This window comes from Miniopterus schreibersii, assembly GCF_964146895.1.
Source record: "Miniopterus schreibersii genome assembly, chromosome: 8".
Taxonomy (NCBI): Eukaryota; Metazoa; Chordata; class Mammalia; order Chiroptera; family Miniopteridae; genus Miniopterus; species Miniopterus schreibersii.
In genome coordinates, this window is record NC_138109.1 from 57,147,863 (window position 1) to 57,169,322 (window position 21,460).

The window sequence follows — 21,460 nt, forward strand, 5'->3', positions numbered from 1 at the left end:
GTTCTGGCACTCTCATGGTTGTTTTCCAGAGCAAATATATGGCATATTTATTTATTTTCAGCATTTTAAATCTTTAACAAACAGGTTGGTAATTTTAAGAAGCTGCTGGTTGACCTGTTTTTGGATCTCAAGTCATGGCCAGAAATAATCAGCTCGGCAGTCTTAATTGATGTTCATACAGTAGTCACAATGAGTTCATTAAAACAAAATATCTTGTCATTTTTTTCTACACAAAGTCCTAAAGCATTAAAAGCTTGCATTCTCCATACTATGGCTGCAAGATCCAACGCATTCTGGCCCCTGCCTGTCACTGTCCCCATCACATGTTATCTCAGCTTCAGATACCAAACACACCCAACTCTTCACTCATCAGGACTTTTGTACACAAACTCTCCTCTGTCTGAAACAATCTTCCCTCATTTTTTTCCTAATTGTATTCACCAAAAATTCATCTTAACTCTCATTTTCTCAGGGGAGGGTTGCTGACTGAGTGGTCCAAATTCAGTCTCCTTTCTACACTTGCTCATAGCCCTCTGTATTATTCCTTTACAATGCCTATTAGGCATTCAAATATTACATTTCTTTCTATGACTTGTCTTAATGTCTTCTTTCTGGGGGGGGAAAAAAAAAAAAGCATGAGCTCAGGCACCACAGAGTCCTGAATGCCTTCCCAATGCATTCCCTGGTGCCCAGCCCATGGTCAGTGGTCAATACATATTTATTAAGTGATTAAATGCAGTCATGTTTAACAGTACCCATTTGTTGTCAGCCAGACCTATATTTGAGTTTTGTTTCTATATTGTAACCTTGTAAAAAATACCAAAATTTGTTGACAATACACAAAACGTGAATTGATGAAGGTGAACTTTTGTTAATACTGTATTTGTTCCTATCATCATTGTTGTCATCATCACCATCTTTGTTAGGTTTGCCCTTGATGATTCTGTCACTCAAACAAAATCAGTCTCTAAGTGATAAATGTATTCTGCAAAACCAAGGAACTTGAGATTGTGCTTAAATTTGCTTTGTGTTAATATTGAGGATTTGGATTTTATTCTGAATTAAATGATTTACTTCTATCATTCCGAATAAAAAATAAAAAGGCACTAAGAATTTAATAAAGTAGCACACACTTCCTTACTCATTAATAAAGAAATAACAGCAAAAATTGAGACCTGAGGAAGTACAAATGAGTCAGCGTTTTGGATCATGTTACTTTTATTTTCTCCCCACAGCCTACCAAGTTAAATACATTTTGAGATAAAGGAGACATATTTCTTAGGCATTGTTAAGTGGCCCTTTCTTCCACACTTTTCTCAGCCCTTATGTCTACTTAGATCCTGAAACACCTATTATGAGATTGGGATGTGATTGAATAGAGATGGTTTTAATTATTCCAGCTCAATAGCTCCTAAAGGTGGTGATTTGGCCCCCAGGTGACATTTAGTAATGACTGGAGATATATTTGGTTGTCACAGCTGGGTTGTTTAGCAGAACAGGTGCTATTGGCATCTGGTGTTTAGAGCCAGGGCTGCTGTTTAACGTCCTAAAATGCCCAGGACAGTTCCCACAACAAAGAATTTCCCAGCGCCAATGTCAAGAGTACTGAGGTTGAGAAACGTTTTGTGGAGCAATGAAGAGAACAAATTCCTTCTGCATGCAACAAGGATGACTGTCACAAACAAAACATTGAGCAAAGAAGTCAGTCAGAAAAGAGTACATGAAGTTGTGTTCTATGAACTTCAGAAACAGACTAAACTTTGCTTGGTGAGAGTAGTAGTTAATCTTGGGTAACCAGAAGTAGAAACATTACTGGAATTCAAATAACGCTTTATATTTTTATCTGGGTGGGAGTTACAAGGGTGTATTTATTTGTAAATAATTAGGCACCCATATTCTAAAGTCTCCAGTAGCCTTCAAACTTCATCTGCAACATTGGCTCTTCCTGGTCTTCAGACTAGAATTGGAACATCAGCTCTCCTGGGCCTGCTGGTGCACCTTGCAAATTTTGGACTTGATTACCTCCATAATTATTTGAGCAAGTTCCTTTTAATACGTTTCTTTCTACATATATACACATCCTATTGGTTCTGATGTTTTGGAGATCCCGAACTACTACACATGGTCAAATTTTGGAATTAACATTTCCACTTATGAAACTTGCAGTTAAAAATTCAATTCTTTGCCCATCACAGTCTCTTTTCTTTGTATTGTGAGCTTCCTTCTAGGTCTCCTACATGAATACTCTTGAAACTCAATGAAGTATATATCCATTCTTCTCAAATCTTTCACCTCTCCCATGTCCCCTAACCATCTGGATTTCATGGTTCTGAACTATGCCCTCTCTTACAAACACATGTAACTCAGTTTTCAGCCTCCTTCTGAATAGTCACCTTGCCCAAAGTCTTGACCCCTCCTAGGATGTTCATCATTCAATGACCAATCTCCTAAAAACTGGGGGAAAATGAGAAGGACTACTAAAGTCCAGAGTTTTTCATTGGGATGGGTGAGAGAACTGTTAAGACTGTAGCTAAATTTCTGTCTTCCCAGTCCAATTTCCTTCCACATCCATACATAAGTACTCATCCCAGGAGTGTTACCTAATAAATATTTTACATGCAAATTTCCATCTCAAAATTTGCTTTGTAGGGAATTCAACCAGCAGTAGATTGTACCCACAGAGGGCTGAAAAATAAGTTTCAGAAACAGGGTCCTAGATCTATATAACTGGCTGCTTAGATGGCAGGGACCCCACCAGTGGAGGGGTGGCATACATAGACCTTGGCACAAGGTAGGTATGCACTTATTAACCTATATATCGGTGCTATTCATTGTTAGTGCCTCAGTTAGATCACCTTTACAAGGCACTGCACCCATCCTCCTGTTGCTGTGAGTGTTCATTGCTAAAAGGCTCACAGCTGCTCCTTTCTTCAGAGAATTTCCCTTGAGAGCATGGTAGCTGCTCTGCTCAACATGGATGGCCCCCAAACAATGCCCGATGGTGTACAAATGTCGAGCACTTTACTCAAGGAGGGACAAGCTCTCATGCTATTTCTGCTACAGAGGTTCCAGTGGATCAGCTTGAAGCTATTTTTTTACTGCAACCATAGCCTCTTTTAATGTTTCTTTTCTGGCCCGTTCCTGCTTCCCTTAGACCCCTTTTACTGAAAACACTCCCTCAATAAACACATGCACAAGAGCCCATCAGCAGGACTCTGCTTCTAGAGACATTACTAATCCTGCTTTGTGGTGTGGTATAGGTAAAGATCATGTGAAGTTTCTTAGTGTGCTTAAAAAAAAGGATGTGTCTTGTACTGTTGGGTGCAGGGTTCTACATTAGTACAGTAGGCCAAATGTGTTAATTATTATTATTTTATTTTTACTTACTGAGATGTGTGAAAATTATTTTATGTCTCCTAGTATAGAAATTAAAAACTTTCTCTGTTCTTTAACTGATTACATTATAAATGACTGTACTTAGACTTAAATGGTGAAACTCAGAATTACTCACCTTATTCTCCTGAAAACAATTCAAGGACCTTATAACACTCGATCTCTATCCAGACTCTTCCTGAATTATTTTATGGAAATTTTATCTTCTCATTTTTAATCCCAGAGCACATTATTGTGATTTTTTCATGAACTCAGTTTTATTATATGACATATCCACTGCTGTTTTGGATCTGCATTCCCTTTTGTATTGCAGACTTTGTACTTGGGCTATCTTTATTTTTGCCTAAAGTAAAATATTTAGAACTTTTTTAGACTTGACTTATTCAAGAAAACTCTCCGCCAAATACATATTTTGCACCCACTTTTGAAAGTTATTTTTTTCCACCACACAATAATAAGTTGACAATTATATTTCACTAACTTACTCTCTCTTGCACTATTGTTTGACTACCATTACAATAAAAATCATGAGAGCTCCTCTCACCGTTTCCACCATGGAAGACACAGCAAGAAAGCAGCCATCTGTAAATCAGGAAGAGTTCTGACCAAGAACCCACCAATACTGGCACACTGATCTCGAACTAACAGTCTCCAGAACTAGAAGAAATCAATAACTGCTTTTTAAACCACACAATCTATGTAACGTCTTATAGCAGCCTGAGCTAAGACAAACCATGATGCTGATTACTATCATTGTATCTAATTGCTTTCTGATATTTATGTGCCAACACCTGGCCTCCACGTGTCAAGGTGTATCATCCCCAAAACTATCAGGCCATCCAGTTCTGCAATGGCACATGTCCCTTCTGTTTTTGCCTGTAGCAGTGAGGCCACCACTGCACTTTGAAGGATGATAGGATCCCTCTCACCAGTGCATATTCTTACGTTTGGTAATTTGCTTCTAATACCTTAAAAGTATAGTTCGGTGACAGCAAGTAGAAGATGCTCTGGCTCAGATTTCAAAGTGAGACAGGAGAGTGTATATCCTAGTTTTGAAGCAAATATAAGGGATTGAGAACAAGGCTCAAATAAAAACAAGATTAGGATACAAATTTTATACTTTCTATACTTAATCTTAAACCCCCAATTGTGCAGGTTGATGTCATTTCTAGAAGCAATGAGAACTTTCATCATCTAATAGCCTTTTTTACATTCTTATTATTGTTATAAAATTATTCTTACACTTTACATTTTCTTTATTATTTATTTATGAAATGGTAATACAAGATTTCTCTATAAGATTCAAAAGCAAGAGTATATAATGAAAAACCTGTGACTGGTAAACCCTGATCCCACCCACTTCTCCCAAGTAGGAACTGATAGTACTAGCTTCTTCCAGGGCTCCCATAGATATTCAATGCGTACAAATGTAGGATTGCACACAATAATTGCATTTTCCCAGTAAACCCATTATACGCACTTTGTGTCTCACTTTTTCCACTTTAAATGTATTTTCAAGATTGTTGTATATTTATAAAAATGGGTCTGAACTCTCAATTTATTTACTGGTTGCATAGTATTCCAGTATATGCACATGTTAAATTTATATTACCAATTTACCTACGTGAATATATAAGTAGTTTCCAATCTTTTGTCATTTAAAGTGATAACTCAATGGACTGTTTATAAGTGTATTGATTTAAACATATATATTTCATAAAGTAAACATGCTATATCAAAGAGTATGTGCATTTATTCTATTTAACGTGGGCTCGGCATTTATAAATTTTAGTACACTTTTTAATGTTTAAAACGTGAATGAATGAAATAAAAAACAATGCATGCCAAAAACAAGCGATAGCATATATCCACATTCTATAATTTCCTTCAAAGGACAACTATTTCTTTTTAAATAGTGAGCTCAAGCCTCTTATAACAAAACCTACAACTTTACCAAACAATATAGAACTGAGCTCAGGGCCAATTACATCTATGGCTTTTGCAATCCAGTTAGTATCATCATTTTCAGTAGTATCAATCATTTTTTTCAAACGATTGATTTCTGCATTCATCTCTTCAGATTTCTTTCTAAATCCTTCTTGCAGCAGATCTCTTTGAACCTTAAAAAAGGTGAGGAGGGAAGTAAAACTTTTTAAATTCACAGTTTCTCAAGAATTACATTTTGTATTTAAGAACATGTTCTTAAATATTTGAAGTCTTTTCTTTCACTCTTAAAATTGCTCTCTCTTACACAATCAAGGAAAATTTTGCAACAATACACACTGAAAGAAAGCATTGTTTACAGCTTCACAAATATTCACACATCAATAAGGTTTTCTGGGATGCTAAGCCTGGCCTGAGGACAAATGTAATATGTGCCAGTCATAATTACAGTTAATTACAATAATTACATAATTACAGGTAACCTTGGTCTGCTGGCACTAACTCTCAGTCCCACTTGGAATAATGTGGTCAACCAAAGTGTGGAAGCCATGGGAAATCCTACATTGTTCTACAGCTCTATTTTAACATGTACAGAGAGCCAATCAGGAATTCTTCCTTTGCCATATGGTAACTTGGGTAAACTATCCACACCTGGAAACAATGCAGCCAGTTTAAAAGCTGTCATTTCCCTGAGTTTTGAAGTCTGGACATTTCTAATAGTTTATTGTGAGCATAGATCTACCTCAGGGTCTTTGGGTGGTAGTAGGGTTCCTGATAATACATAAGGTTCCTGATAATACATAATGATCTTGGTAAAGCAAACCAGTTGGTGGTCATAATAAATAATGGTGTTTCAAATAGCTGTTTAATCAGGCCACATGAGATCATTTTAAAATGCCCCCAAATAGCACCTCAAATGCTATTTATATTCTCCAAGTATTCAGAGGTGAGATGCTTGTCCTGACCACATCAGAGGTGATTTCAAAGATATTTTCACAAAGAAGGGGGTGGAGGGGAAGATTCAAGGTTTTACTAAAACACAAGTCGTAATGGCAACGGCGTTTCCTCCCACGGTCTCGCTGTAACCCCCTCCGGCCCAGCGGAGGTACCAGGATAAGGGCCACTGAGCGCCCTGAGGCCACCGCAGGACTTACCTTCAGTTTATGCTCCAACATCGAGTTCTGCTCTCTGATTAGGTTCTCTCTGTCCCTCTCCATCTTCTCCTTCAGTTGACATATATTTTCCTCGAGACTCCTCTTCTGCGCCTCCATCTGCTGCTGCTGCTCCTGCAGTTTCTGTGTCATCAGCTGCTGTTCCTTCTCAGCTGCCTCCTTCCTGGCCCGCTCCTCTGCCCCAGGCAGGTTTGAGAGAGGGAAGGAAAGTACGTGAGGATTGATCTCTACCCTCCTGAGCTCAGAGACCAAACCAAACTGGAAAGGGAGGGGGAGGACTCTGAATTCCCACCTTGGCACCGTCAAGAGCACAGTTCACAGTGCGGCGGGAAAGGCCCTGCCTGGCTGCTGTGCCCGAATGTTTTCAGATTTAGCAGAGTACGGCCCACAGAAGAAGCAAAAGCTCCTTGTTGCAGGAAGGTTTTGCTCTCGCAGCTGCCCGAGGACACTGCGGGGCCCGCGGCCCACCGTGAGCCCACCCTGCCCGTACCTGCCATGGCCTTCTCCTTGTCCGTGAGCGCTCTGTCCGCCTGCAGGATGGACTTCCCTATGGCCACCTGCGACCGCAGGAAGCTCTGGAGCACCGCCTTTGCCTGAGGAAACAAGAAGGAAAAAGAACTTGATCTCCACTGGGAAGAACAGTGCTGCAAAAACAAGTATGTCCCTGTAATTTTTCCTTCATGATTAAAACTGCATCGTGTCCTACACAGTGTCCAGGCTCCTTGGAGTGACCAGAGGCTCTCCATGCCCTACTGCCTCCTGTCTCCCTCCAGTGTCTCTCCCAGAGCTGCCTCCTTCTACCCACTCTAGGTTCCAGCCAGGGAGAACCATGTTCACACCTACAAACCCACAGTCTCTGCTGCTTTTTCACATTTGCCTTCCAGGGTGAAATGTCTCCAATTAGTGCTGCTGTTCTCCTCTGTCACTTGCTCGCTGTAACTTCAGGCAAGTCGTTTTAACCCATCTCTGCCTCTCAGTTCGGATGTGTAAATTGTTGACAAAAAGTGTAGATGCTTCTTAATGCTACTTGAAGGATTAAATTAAAAGTCGAGGGAAAGAGCTTCATAGTGTGCCTTAACAATAACCGTTTGATGTGTATTAGTTGCAAAATCATCATTATTATTTTAATATTATGTGTTCCCATCAGCTATGGAGCCAATGATCTCAGGTTCATAAGGATTGTAACCCTGTGTGAAGGTGTCTGCATGTTTGGCTGCCTTTTCTCTTTCGATCAGCCTTGAAAGCAAAGACTCTGACTTTAATTCGTAAACTCTCTGCCTTTGAATGTCATGTGGTTGGATAGAAAAATGATTATTTCTCTTCTGTCTCTTCTGGATTTCAGAAATCCATATTCATTTTTGAGAATGGACTTTTCTTCTCTCTTCAGTAAGACAGAACAAATAATGGGCCCTAAAAGCTCAAATGGTCATGATATCCCCTTGCTCTCATGTTACCCACAACTGGTGCTGTGCTCACACATTTTCAGGAGACCCTCTTGACTTTAATCAGTAGGATCCCTATGCTCCCCTTGTTCCTCACCTTCACCCCTTTCCTGGGCACTTGCCAGTAGTCCCGTTCAATCCTGTCCTTTGCTTCCATGTAGAGCTCGTAACCACCAGGAACAGAGAAGATGCCTGCTGAAATACTTTCCAGTAGGTTCACTGAAAGCTGTTCAAGTTCAGCCTCGCAGTATTTGGTAGATGCCTCTTCATTCCTCCGCACAAACTCATCCTTCTTATCCTTGATGATCCGCTGCAAGGGAAGTATAGAGGGATATGATTAGAAGAAAGGAAGAGAGGAGATAAAGTTCCATAGAATCTGGTAGAGGGAAGTCTAGCTGTGGTCCTCATGAGCAAAGCACTCTGTTGGAGAAGGACATGGAATAAAGCAGGAATTGCGAGACTCGATTTACTCACAACACTGAAAATGCCACCTGGGGCAGGGGAAAGCTTCTAACCTCCCTGAGTCTCAGGTTCTTCATCAACAATGTTCGACTTGCATTCCCTTGTCCCTATGGTTCCTAGAAGCTCTGACTTTCAGCAATTCCATCTTGGATGACTCAGTGATACCACGAGGAGTCCATAGGAATTCAAAATAGCCTGGAATGAGGGTCTGTTAGGAGAGCTTTGGTTCCTTGAATGGGAGAGTGTTCTCAAAAAAGCGATTAGCCAAGGAATGGCTTTTGGGTGTTCCGGGAAGGCTTGAATTCAATACAGGTATTCTTTTCAGAAAGCTATCTATACTGATTATGCATGAGAGATCAGAGAAATTTTTGCATAAAGTTCCTAAGGTTTGGGGGGAGGAAGGGAAGAAAATGCAGTCTTTTGAAGCTCTATCGCTCATAAGAATCCAGGCTGCTTAATCCAGGAGAGAAAGAGGAGGAAGGGGGTCACAGAAGCTCTTCCAGGCTTCATTCCTCAAGGGAAGGGCCACAAAGGGTAAATAAATACTGAGACAAATTACCACAAGATGCTTCTGGAACACCAGGTTTTCATCCTTGAAGGACTTCTCCATGAAGATTGCAATGGCCTCCTTCTCACAGGCTGCGTGCAGGTCCAGCAGCTCCTGGAGCGTGTCTGTGGGGAACTCCACTAGCTGGTCCATCTGCTGGCTGTAGTGCTCGGCTGCCTTCTGCACGGCCGCCGAGTTCTCAAGCTGGGCCAGATCTGTCACCGCGTTCTCCAAACAAGGCACTCCTCCACTGTTGATGGCATTCACATAAGTCACCACCAGAGTCTTTAGCCCTAATAAGCCAGGAAATTTAAGGGATAAATATCAAGTTATCATTCAGTGGGATCCAAGATTCTGAGACTACATTTCTAAATCTCTCTCTCTCTCTTTCTCTCTCTCTGTGTCTTTCTCTCTGTTTCTCTCTCTCACAAACACACACATATGCACATTCCCCAAGCCACTCCACACACAAACACAAACACATTACCTCCTTCTACTATTCTTGGAGTATGTAGTTAGTTAGATACTAACAATAGGCCAGGAAGCAAATGGACTCACACATCTGATTAAGCCTGATTAAGTGAGGGAAAACAGCTTTTCAGTCACCCTAGGGAGTACACCCAACTAACTGGGATGCAAGAAAATGGCACAGAAGGAATTCCTTTACTAAGTACATGCGCAGAAGCCAAATGATGAAGCAGAACTATAAGGCATGTGCAGTAAGAGCCAAATGAAGACAATAAAAGGGGGAGGGCACTAGCCTGGGAAAATCTAGGGAAAAGATTGGATAAAAGGACACAAGACCCGAAAGAGACAGGATAATTTGAAAGAAAGCTTGCCCTTTCCCAAACCCCAGGATATATAAGGAAGCTTAACAAGGCCTCCAGGCAATAGCTGCCCTCTAGCCTGCCCGCTCTCTGTCTCCCTGAGAGTGTAATGTTGCTTTTTGCTTTAATAAACCTTGCAACCATTGCTAAAAACGACTCCAACACAAGGGTCCCTGAAATTATTTTCACACAACACTGTAGAAGATCATATTTCCTCCACTAATACTATTGCCCCACAGACTCTTAATTTTTATGTTTATTCAGACCACAAGGCTAAAACAAATTCAATATCTACCATTATCTAACATACTAAAGGATATCTGGAAAACATAATTTCCCATTAAAAATATTAGAAGCAAATTGTTTACATAGGTATACAGATGAGGCAGGGGAACTGCCATTATATTTATTCCTAATTCTGAAGCTTCCAGTAAATTTTCAGAGCTTTGTGGGCTAATATTCATTATTAAATTACCCTAAACTCTCAAAATATGTTTTGTATTCTCCTTGCAAATCACATTCCTTATAAAGGAATTTTTGAGGAAACGGTGTATTCTGTTTTTATACCCAGTTAGTGATTTATTATACTTGAAGATTTTTTATATGTATGGATGCTGCAGACTTTGTTGATAAAGGTTGTAATATTGGAGAGGAATTTATAACCCTCCAATAATGTGATGAGTATACTTTTGTCTTCAATGGAGTTTGAATATCTTTAGACCCAAAATTCAATATAGAACCAAACAGAAATCCTGGAGAACACATCATAGAATATACTAAACAAATATTAGGCCCCACAGAATGACAAAAGGAGACTCACGTTTCCCGGTGACCAGGATTCCTTTTTTGAGGGTCTTGGTCCTCGCCTGGGTGAAGATGTGATAACAGAAATTCTTTGTTTGTTCCTGGAATTGAGGGTCCAGTTGGTGTTCTTCAATCTTCTCAATATTGGCTAGGAGTTTCTTATCATTTGTTGGCCGGTCAAAGACAAAACACTTCCGTTTTGGAAAGAAATGCCGGATGCACTCTCTGGGGAGATTGGACCTTTGTATTTTGGGATCCATGCCTGAAGGATAAAAAAAAAGGAAAAAAAAGAAACAAGCAACAACAATGAAGCAGATATTACAGTAGGAACAGTCTGAAGAAAGGGACCTAATGATTTTTATGACAGGCATTTTTGTATTTTTGCCTATTCTGTGTCCAACTTCTGTCTATAACTCCTTTAGCAAAGACATCCAAGCGCTTCTTTAACATCCAATTTACCAATGATGGAACTCTGGGGAAACATTTTGGACGAGATCAAATATGGTTAAAAAACACATCTATTGCCCGGCCGGGCGTGGCTCAGCGGTTGAGCATCAGCCTAGTATCCAGGCGATTAGGGTTCAATTTCCAGACAGGGCACATGCCCGGGTTGTGGGCTGGATCCCCAGTTGGGGGTGTGCAGGAGGCAGCCAATCAATGACTCTCTCATCATTGATGTTCCTGTCTCTCTCTCCCTCTCCTTTCCTCTCTCTGAAGTCAATAAAAAAACATCTATTGCTGCTATCAGACCTAAAAATGGTAGAGTATTGTCTATAGTGTCTATATCGATTACTGAATGAGTGGCTAAGAGAAAAATAGGTCAAATGTAGGGTTTTGGTCTACTTCATCCCAGATGGAAATGAAGCTGTAGACCAAAATGAAGAGCCACAAATAAGCCTTAATGAAACAGTGTTAGAAATAACACGCAGGTTATTCAAGGAAAACTGTTTACATACTAAAAATAATGTGTACAACATTAGTGTTTTGTTTTTTTCAACAAAAACCTCTTAAGAGTGAAGTATCATGCTACCTGACATCAAACTATAATACAATGCTGTGGTAATCAAAATGTAATTTTAAGATATCACCCTTAATCTCTAAACTCTTTAAGGTAAAGAAATATATTTCATTTGACGTGTTGCTCTTCTACCTAGCCAATTTCTCATCGTTTTGAGAAACCATAAACAGAAACATGAAGAGTATACAAGTCAGAATTGATATTTCTTTCAAGGTTTCAGCAGATACATGCCTATGTAAATATAACCCATTCAAATAATTCATTACTTTGAAATTATAGCAAGGATAGATATGTGGGAATTGAAAAAAAGCTATGATATGGATAGAAAGAATTAATATCGTTAAAATGTCCATATTGCCCAAAAAGGAAGCAATCTATAGTTTTAATGCAATCCTTGTTAAAATACCAATGGTGTTTTTCACAGCAGTAGAATAAATAATCCAAAAACTTATATGAAACCATGAAAGGCCCCCTGAATAGCCACAGAAACAATGAAAAAGAATAACAAAGTAGAGGTATCATGCTACCTGACATCAAACTATAATACGATGCTGTGGTAATCAAAACGGCATGGTGCTGAAATAAAAACAGACTATAGATCAATGGAACACAACAGAGAGCCCAGAAACAAACCCACGCAAATATGATCAATTAATATACAACAAAGGAGGCAAAACAACATACAGTGGGGTGAAGACAGTCTTTTCAATAAATGGTGATGGGAAAACTGGACAACTACCAGCAACAAATGACACTACACCGCCTTCTGACACCATATACAAGAATAAGCTCAGCCCGGATGGCCTGGCTCAGCAGTTGAGCATCGACCGAGGATCCAGGAGATCGAGGTTCCTTCTCAGTCAGGGCGCACGCGTGAACTGCGGGCTCGATCCCCAGTAGGGGCGTGCAGGAGGCAGCCGGTCAATGACTCGCTCATCATTGATGTTTTCCTCTCTCTCTCTCCCTTCCTCTCTCTGAAATCAATACAGACATATTTTTTCAAAAATTTTTTAAAAAGGAGAGAGAAACAAGATGGCGGCGAAGGTAACAGCTGTACCCGCCGCCTCCCTCAACCACATCAAAATTACAACTAAAATACAGAAGCACCATCACTCAGAGCTTCCTGAGATCTGGCTGAACAGAAGCCCTACAACCAGGGAACTGAAAAGCACAGAGACGGTAGGAGGGGCGGAGACGCGGGCGGATCGGGGCTGAATCTTTGAGAGGCGGCCGCAGGCGCACACCCGGTGCCGTGGGGAGGGAATCTCGGCGGCGGAGGTTTCCCGGAGGAGCGAGGGGTCCCAGCCCCACAGCAGGCCCCCAGCCCAGGGCTCCCGGGCCAAGAAGAGACATCCCCACTACTCCGGGCTGTGAAACCAGCGGGGACTGTGGCTGAGGGTCGCGGAGGCTGCGGGAACCCCAGGCTTTCCTCTTAGAGGGCCCGGCACGGACTCACTCGGACACGCTCCCTCTGAGCCCCAGCGCCGGGCAGCAGCTAGACAGGAACCTGGGACACTCGGGGAGGAACCAACCTGCCTGAGATCCGGGCGAGAGGGGGAGGGGCGGCTTCCTCCCAGGCAGAAGGGCTGGCAGAGGCCATGGCTCCTTTGGCGAATCCTCCCCGCACACAGCCGGCAGGCAGGCGCCATATTTGAACCGCCAGCACCTGACTCACACCTTTGGCCCCGCCCCTCCCCACCTGCAGGCTCATCCAGGCCATTTCTATGCAAGTGGCCTCTCAAGCTTCATGCTTAGGACTTTCCTAAAATCTCTCAAACAAGCAGAAGCGGGCCCCATATGGCTTGGTAAGTGGCCCCAGGCCTGGAACTAGCAGCAGCCTGCATTGGCTCATAGCTTGGCCTCTCCTGGACACCGCCAAGCCCAGCACAAGTAGCAGCCAACTACGGTTTGCTGTGTAGCTCGTGCTGGGTGGCCCTGAGCAAGGCACAGGCACAGGCTGACTTTGCATCTCCCGGGAGGCCCCAGAGACAGTGCACCTGGTGCTCAGACTTGACCATGCTGGATTACAATCCTACCACATCCATGAGTGACACTCAAGGGGTGCACTTGGTGAACACCAAAGCTCCACTGAAGTAAATCCTTATCTATAAGGGTGTCTCCAGCACAACAGCTCTTTGGCTGTAGTTGCAGCTGGTCCTCACAGCTGATTGGCCTGGGGGTCAGTTCCTCCCAGGGATGCCAACAGTAACCAAGGCTCAACTACAACAGGACAGTGCACACAGCCCACACAGGGGAGCACCTAGAAGGCCCAGCTCAGGTGACTGGGGAGGCTAAGCCACTGGACCCTACAGGACACCTACTACACAAAGCCACTCTACAAATTTCAGAAGACATAGCAGCTCTACCTAATACATAGAAACAAACACCCGGAAGCAGCCAAAATGTGGAGGCAAAGAAACATATCACAAAGGAAAGAACAGAAGAAATCTCTAGAAGAGGAACTAAATGAAATAGATCCAAGCAACCTAACAGATAGAGAGTTCAGAATAATGGCTATAAGGATGTTTAAGCAGACTGTTAGGGAATAACTGAGAAAATCGATAGCATAATAAAGTACCAATTTGAAATGAAGGTTAAGGAACTGAAATGAAGAATAATTTACATGGAATCAACAGTAGAGTAGAGGATGCTAATAATCAAACCAGCAATTTGGAACATGAGGAAACAAAAAACACCCAACCAGAAAAGCAAAAAGAAAAAAGAACCCAGAAATATGAAGGTAGTATAAGGAGCCTCTGGGACAACTTCAAGAGGCCCAACATTTGTATTATTGGGGTGACAGAAGGGGAAGAAAGAGACCAAGGAATTGAAAACCTATTTGAAAAAAGAATTACACAAAACTTCCCCTACCTGGGGAAAGAAATCGACTTACAAGTCCAGGAAGCACAGAGGGTCCCAAACAGGAGGAACCCAAAGAGGCCTACAGCAAGACACATCATAATTAAAATGCCAAAGGTTAAAGACAAAGAGAGAATCTTAAAAGCAGCAAGAGAAAAGCAGTTAATTATCTACAAGGGAGCACCCATATGACTGTCAGCTGATTTCTCAACAGAAACTTTACAGGCCAGAAGGGAGTGGCAAGAAATATTCAAAGTGATGAAAAACATAGAACTACAACCAAGATTGCTCTACCCAGCAAAGCTATCATTTAGAATTGAAGGTCAGATAAAGAGCTTCTCAGACAAGGAAAAGCTAAAGGAGTTCATCACCACCAGACCAGCACTACAGGAAAAGTTGAAGGGTCTTCTTTAAGAAGCAGCTAATGAACAGAAGAATCTGATGAAACTAAATATATCCAAAGACATTGACGCATACAACAGATGATCATATTTCAGAGGGAAGGGGGGAGGAGGGTGGGAAGAGAGTAACCAAAGAAGTTATATAACCCATGGACACAGTTAATAACAGGGTGAAGGCCTGGGAAGGGGGTGGAGGGAATCAATGGGAGGGAAAATGGGATACCTGTAATACTCTCAACAATAAAGATAAATTTAAAAAGTAAAAAAAAAAATTTTTAAAGAATAAACTCAAAATGGATTAAAGACTTAAGACTCAAAGCCATAAAACCCTTAGAAGAAAACATAGGCAGTAAAATCTCAGTCATTTTTCTTAGCAATATATTTTTTTTTACATCGCTCCTCTGGCAAGGGAAACAAAAAAATGAGCAAATGGGACTACATCAAACTAAAACTTTTTGCACAACAAAGAAAACCATCAACAAAACAAAAAGACAACCTCCTCAATGGGAGAACATATTCTCCAATGACACAGTTGATAAGGGATTAATATCCAGAAGTTATGAAGAATTCATACTACTCAATATAGAAACAACAATTGGACTAAAAAGTGAGCTGAGGACCTGGATAGAAACTTCTCCAATGAGTCATACAGATGGCCAATACACATATGAAAACATGCTCAACATAACTAATCACAGAACTGTAACTTAAAACCACGCCAAGGTATCACTTCATACATGTCTGAAAGGCTCTCATCAATAAATCAACAAACAACAAGTGTGGATGTGGAGAAAAGGGAACCCTCGTGCACTGTGGGTGGGAATGCAGATTTGTGCAGCTACTGTGGAAAACAGTAAGGCGATTCCTCAAAAAATTAAGAAGAGAACTACCTTATGACCCAGTGACTTCACTTCTGGGTATATATCCAAAGAAATCCAAAATACTAATTCAAAAGAATATATGCCCCCTAATATAACTGCAACATTATTTACAATAGCCAAGATATAGAAGTACCCCAAGTGCCCAACGATAGACAAGTAGATAAAAAAGAGGCAATACATTTACACAATGGAATATTACTCAGCCATAAAAAAGAATGAAAACTTACCATTTGTGACAGCATGGATAAACCTAGAGGGTACTATGCTTATTGAAATGAGTTAAACAGAGAAAGACAAATATCATATAATTTCACCTATATGTGGACTCTAAAGAACAAAATAAAGTAAAATTGAAACAGACTATAGATAGAGAGAACAAAGTGATGGCTGCATGAGAAGGGAGAGGTTGGACGTCTGGGTGAAAAAGGTGAAGGGACCAACAAATACAAGTTGGTAGTTACAAAATAGTCTTGGGGATGTAAAATACAGTATAGGAAAAATAGTTAATAATACTGTAATAACTATGTATGGTGCCAGGTGGGTACTTAAAATATAGGAGGTATCACTTTGTAAAGTATGCAATATCTAACCGCTATGCTGTACACATGAAAATAATACAAAATAATATTAAATGTAAACTTTAATTGAAATATAAAATTATTTTTAAAAGAAAAAGATTCTGATATAGAAATTAAAATGTATATTCTGATAAATATCAAAAATGTCACAAATGCATAGACTGAAAAGAAAAAATATACTTCTTCCAGTTTATTACAACATAATGCCATTTTTATTGATAACACATGTATGAAGACATTAGAAAGTCATATGCCCATTTTAGAAGAATAATATCTAACTATGTGAATGATTTTTTTTTCATTGGATAGGCTTGTCATTGTAATTTTATTCCCAGCAAGTATTTGATCAGTTGTTTTCCTCAACATGGAAAAGCAGAAGCTAAAATAACAAACAAAAGTGCCTGGTCTTTAGAAGGCTTTAGCATCCCTGTATTCTAGGTTACAATTGGATGCTAAATTACATATTGGGGAAAGAACAAATTGGTTATGAATCATTTTACTCTACTTCAGGCTCTACTTTTCTTACGTGGACTTAAACTCCAGTCCACAGCGCTTTTCAACCCCTCTCCCAGCCATCTTTTCTACAGACTTCATGTAGTCTCAAGTACAAATGCAACTCCAGACATGGTGTCTAATACCTCGCACCCTGTATTGGACCATCCACTGCCCAGCCATGTGCTGTTACCTGGAACCAGCTTCAAGGCATTCTCCAGGTACTCATCTTCTGTGACAGGGTGACCATTTAACATCAGCTCCAGGGTGAAATCCCGCACAGTCCAGATAAAGTCTGGAAAGAAACTCACAAACTCTGTGGAATCATCTACTCCATCTGATGTAGGAGAGGCCTTTGCCCTGATGAGTTTTGTCAGCTCTGTCACATAACTAGGACTTGGCTAAGGAAAATAAACTTTCTACCCACAATTCCCTATTTCTCTAACAAAATAATGTATTATAAACAGTCCCTTTTGCTCTGGTTCCTTCTGGTCCACCAAAGGCAATCTAGTGAGAAGGAAGGAGAAACTGACTGGATCTCCATTCCCAGAGACTCCACGACACACAGTGGTTTGGTTCCTGGAAGGATACTGCAGGTGCTCCAGGGCCTGGTGGTTGATGGTGCTCATGCTGTTGTAGACAAAGGTGCTGCTCAGGAGCACGGCCAGGGCAAAGATCCATGAGTCATTCTTAGGGTTGCCCTGGAAGCACATTAGGTCAAGACATTTAGGAGTTTACCCTGTAGAACTTCATTCAGACACTGAGTCTAGCAGCCTTTTACTTTTATTTCAGCTATGTACTCACCATGCAAAGAAATAAGTTTGAAGACAGGAGTAAATACACATATTGGCTTTGACAATTACAAAACATTTCTTGTGACTGAATTTTTTCATATATAAAAGGATTTTGTGATCACATGGCTTTCTTTTGATTCAATTGGATGAAATAAAATAGCATATAGAAAAGCTTATACATCCTTCCAATGTATTCTTTATTTCTGCTATGTCATTCTTCATTTCTGAATAGTCACTTTTCATAGTTTCCATATCTTTTTTTCATGCTGTTGAGCATCTTTACAATAAGTATTCTGAACTTTGTATCTGAGAAATTGCTTATCTCCATTTCAGTTAGCTCACTTAGGCCTGGATGGCTTCACAAGGGAGTTTTACCAAACATTCAAAGAAGAATTAACACCTATTCTACTGAAACTATTTCAAAAAATCCAAGAGGAAGGAACACTTCCAAACTCTCTTTATGAGGCCAGCATTAGCCCAATTCCAAAACCAGATAAAGACACTACAAAGAAAGAGAATTACAGGCCAATATCCCTGATGAACATAGATGCTAAAATCCTCAACAAAATATTAGCAAATCAGATCCAGCAATATGTTGAAAAGATCATACACCATGACCAAGTGGGGTTTATTCCAGGGATGCAAAGCTGGTACAGTATCTGCAAATCAATAAACATGATACATCACATAAACAAATTGAAAGACAAAAATCACACGATCATATCAATAGATGCAGAAAAAGCATTCGATAAAATCCAACACCCATTTCTGATAAAAACTCTCAGCAAAGTGGGAATAGAGGGAACATACCTCAACATAATAAAGGCCGTATATGACAAACCTACAGCCAACATCATACTCAAAGGGCAAAAACTAAAACCATTTCCTTTAAGAACAAGAAGAAGACAGGGGTGTCACTTTCACCAATCTTATTCAACATAGTAGTAAAAGTCCTAGCCATAGTGATCAGACAAGAAGAAAACATAAAAGGCATCCAAATTGGAAAAGAGGAAACAAAACTGTCATTATTTGCAGATGGCATGATATTGTACATAGAGAATCCTAAAAACTTCACCAAAAAACTACTGGATTTAATAAATGAATTCAGGAAGGTAGCAGGATACAAAATTAACACCCAGAAATCAATGGCATTTTTATATACCAATAATGTACTCTCAGAGAACTAAAAAAAAATCTCATTTGCCATTGCAACTAAAAATATAAGATACCTAGGAATAAACTTAACCAAAGATGTAAAAAACCTTTACTTGGAAAACTACAGGACACTGAAAAAAGAAATAGAGGAAGATATAAATAAATGGAAAAATATACCATGTTCATGGAATGGAAGAATTAACATCATTAAAATGTCCATGCTACCCAAAGCAATGTATAAATTCAATCCAATCCCTATTAAATTACCAACTGCATATTTCGCAGATCTAGAACAAACATTTTGAAAATTTGTATGGAACCAAAAAACACCCCAAATAGCCATGGCAATCTTGAGAAAGAAGAACAAAGTTGGAGGCATCACAATACCAGATATCAAGTTATACTGCAAAGCCACTGTAATCAAAACAGCCTGGTACTGGCACAAGAACAGACATACAGATCAGTGGAACAGAACAGAGAACCCAGAAATTGACCCATGCCATTATGATCAATTAAAATTTGACAAAGGAGGCAAAAACATACAATGGAGTAAAGACAGTCTGTTTAATAAATGGTGTTGGGAAAATTGGACAGCTGCATGCCAAAAAACGAAATTAGACCACCAACTTACACCATACACAAAACTAAATTCAAAATGGATAAAAGACTTAAATGTAAGACATGAAATCATAAAAATCCTAGAGGAAAACATAGGCAGCAAAATCTCAAACATTTCTTGTAGCAATATGTTTGCTGATACATCTCCTAGGACAAGAGAAACAAAGGAGAAAATAGACAAATAGGACTGCATCAAAACAAAAAGCTTCTACACAGCAAAAGAAACCATCAACAAAACGAAAAGGGAGCCCACTGTATGGGAGAACATATTTGCCAATGACACATCGGAACATAGGGTTAATATCCAAAATATATAAGGAACTCATACAACTTAACAAAAGGAAGACAAACAATCCAATTTAAAAAATGGGCAAAGGACCTAAAGAGACAATTCTCCAAAGAGGACAGACAAATGGCTAAGAGACATATGAAAAAATGCTCAATGTCACCAATCATCAGAGAGATGCAAATTAAAACCACAATGAGGTATCACTTCATACCTGTCAGAATGGCTGCCATCAACAAATCAACGAACAACAAGTGCTGGTGAGGGCATCTTAGTACACTGTTGGTGGGAATGCAGACTGGTGCAACCACTATGGAAAGCAGTATAAACTTTTCTCAAAAAACTACAAATTCACCTGCCATTTGACCCAGTGATCCCACTTCTAGGAATATATCCTAAGGAACCCAAAACACCAATCACAAAGAACTTCTGCACCCCTATGTTCATAGCAGTGCAATTTACAATAGCTAAGATCTGGAAACAGCCCAAGTGCCCATCAGTAGATGAGTGGATAAAAAAGCTGTGGCACATTTACACCATGGAATACTATGCAGCTGTAAAGAAGAAGATATTTTATCCTTTGGCACAGCATGAAAGGAACTAGAAAGTATTATGCTAAGTGAAATAAGCCAGTCAGAGAAAGACAAATACCACATGATCTCATTTATATGTGGAATATAATAAACAAAATAAACTGATGAACAAAATGGATCCAGAGACATAGAAGCATGGAACAGATTGAGAGATCTCAAGAGAAGATGGGGAGGGGAGTGTGGGTGGGGAGAGATTAATCAAAGAACTTAAATGTTTATAAGCATAACCCATGGACACAGCTATTGGTATGGGGAAAGCCTGTGGGTAGGATGGATGTGGGGTGGAGGGGATTAATTCAATGGGGATAAAAAAGGGACATCTGTAATATTTTAAATAAAAAGATAAAGAAACTAAAAAAGATAAATGAATGAATGAAAATAAATACATAAATAAATAAATAAGAAGAAAAAAAAAGAAAGAAAGAAAAGTTTAGCACAGTACCTGTTGTGCAACTAGGTTCAATGAAGAGTGTTACCACATATTCATTCTACACCATTTGTTGGTCATGAACTACATAAAATATACCATAGTTAACATAACTGGGGATATATTCAAGAAATGTTTTTGAGTAACTACTGAATATTTCCACTGCTGGTAAATTTAAAAAGCAGTTGAAAGTGAGAAATACTACTTTCAAGACGAGTATTTTGCAGCCGTGAGAGACACCTATAACAAAGAATGCAACAAAGATAACAATATCTACAGGCGGCTTACATCTGAATAATGTATAGAAGCACTGGAACCTATAGATGTAGTCAATAAAAATTTACAGGTCCATCATGGAAGACCAGAGCTCTAAAAGTTGGAAAATTTAACAGAACACAAAGTTTTCCTCAGCATCTTGACAGAAAATGAAAGACTTGGTAGAATGTGAACTTGAAGAAATGAAGGTATCCTATGGGCAGAAAGACCCACGGAAGCAAAAGTAGACATGGCAGAATACAGGGGTCTTTTCAATAAAAGTAGACTTAGGTGATCTCACTGGAACAGGAGGTAGGTCAAGAAGTTTAGGCTGGAGAGTAAGCCTAGTGCAACCAGATGCAGGACCTTTAAGGCCGGGTTAATTTGTTTGTATAAAATACAGCGGAATCTTTTTCTAATATAAACAGTGTCTAAAGTTGTTCCCTAGAGCAAAGTGAAAAATGCCTAGAAGACGCAATAATAAATTCTTGGAGGGAAATGCTGATTCGTTA

The 21,460-nt window shown here is 39.9% G+C and overlaps 1 protein-coding gene across 1 annotated transcript in view; it reads right to left on the reverse strand.

Annotated features, from left to right (window-relative positions):
• LOC308560951 (uncharacterized protein) overlaps window positions 1-21,460 on the reverse strand; it is a 49,533-nt gene that overhangs the window by 23,557 nt on the left and 4,516 nt on the right. Inside the window, exons 4-11 of the mRNA XM_081145371.1 lie at window positions 17,412-17,521; window positions 17,014-17,210; window positions 10,608-10,853; window positions 8,973-9,253; window positions 8,049-8,261; window positions 7,000-7,102; window positions 6,492-6,685; window positions 5,293-5,513 (exon numbers count right to left, since the gene is read on the reverse strand). Coding sequence (XP_081001497.1) covers window positions 5,293-5,513; window positions 6,492-6,685; window positions 7,000-7,102; window positions 8,049-8,261; window positions 8,973-9,253; window positions 10,608-10,853; window positions 17,014-17,210; window positions 17,412-17,521 — 1,565 coding nt within the window. The remainder of the gene's footprint in view (window positions 1-5,292; window positions 5,514-6,491; window positions 6,686-6,999; window positions 7,103-8,048; window positions 8,262-8,972; window positions 9,254-10,607; window positions 10,854-17,013; window positions 17,211-17,411; window positions 17,522-21,460) is intronic.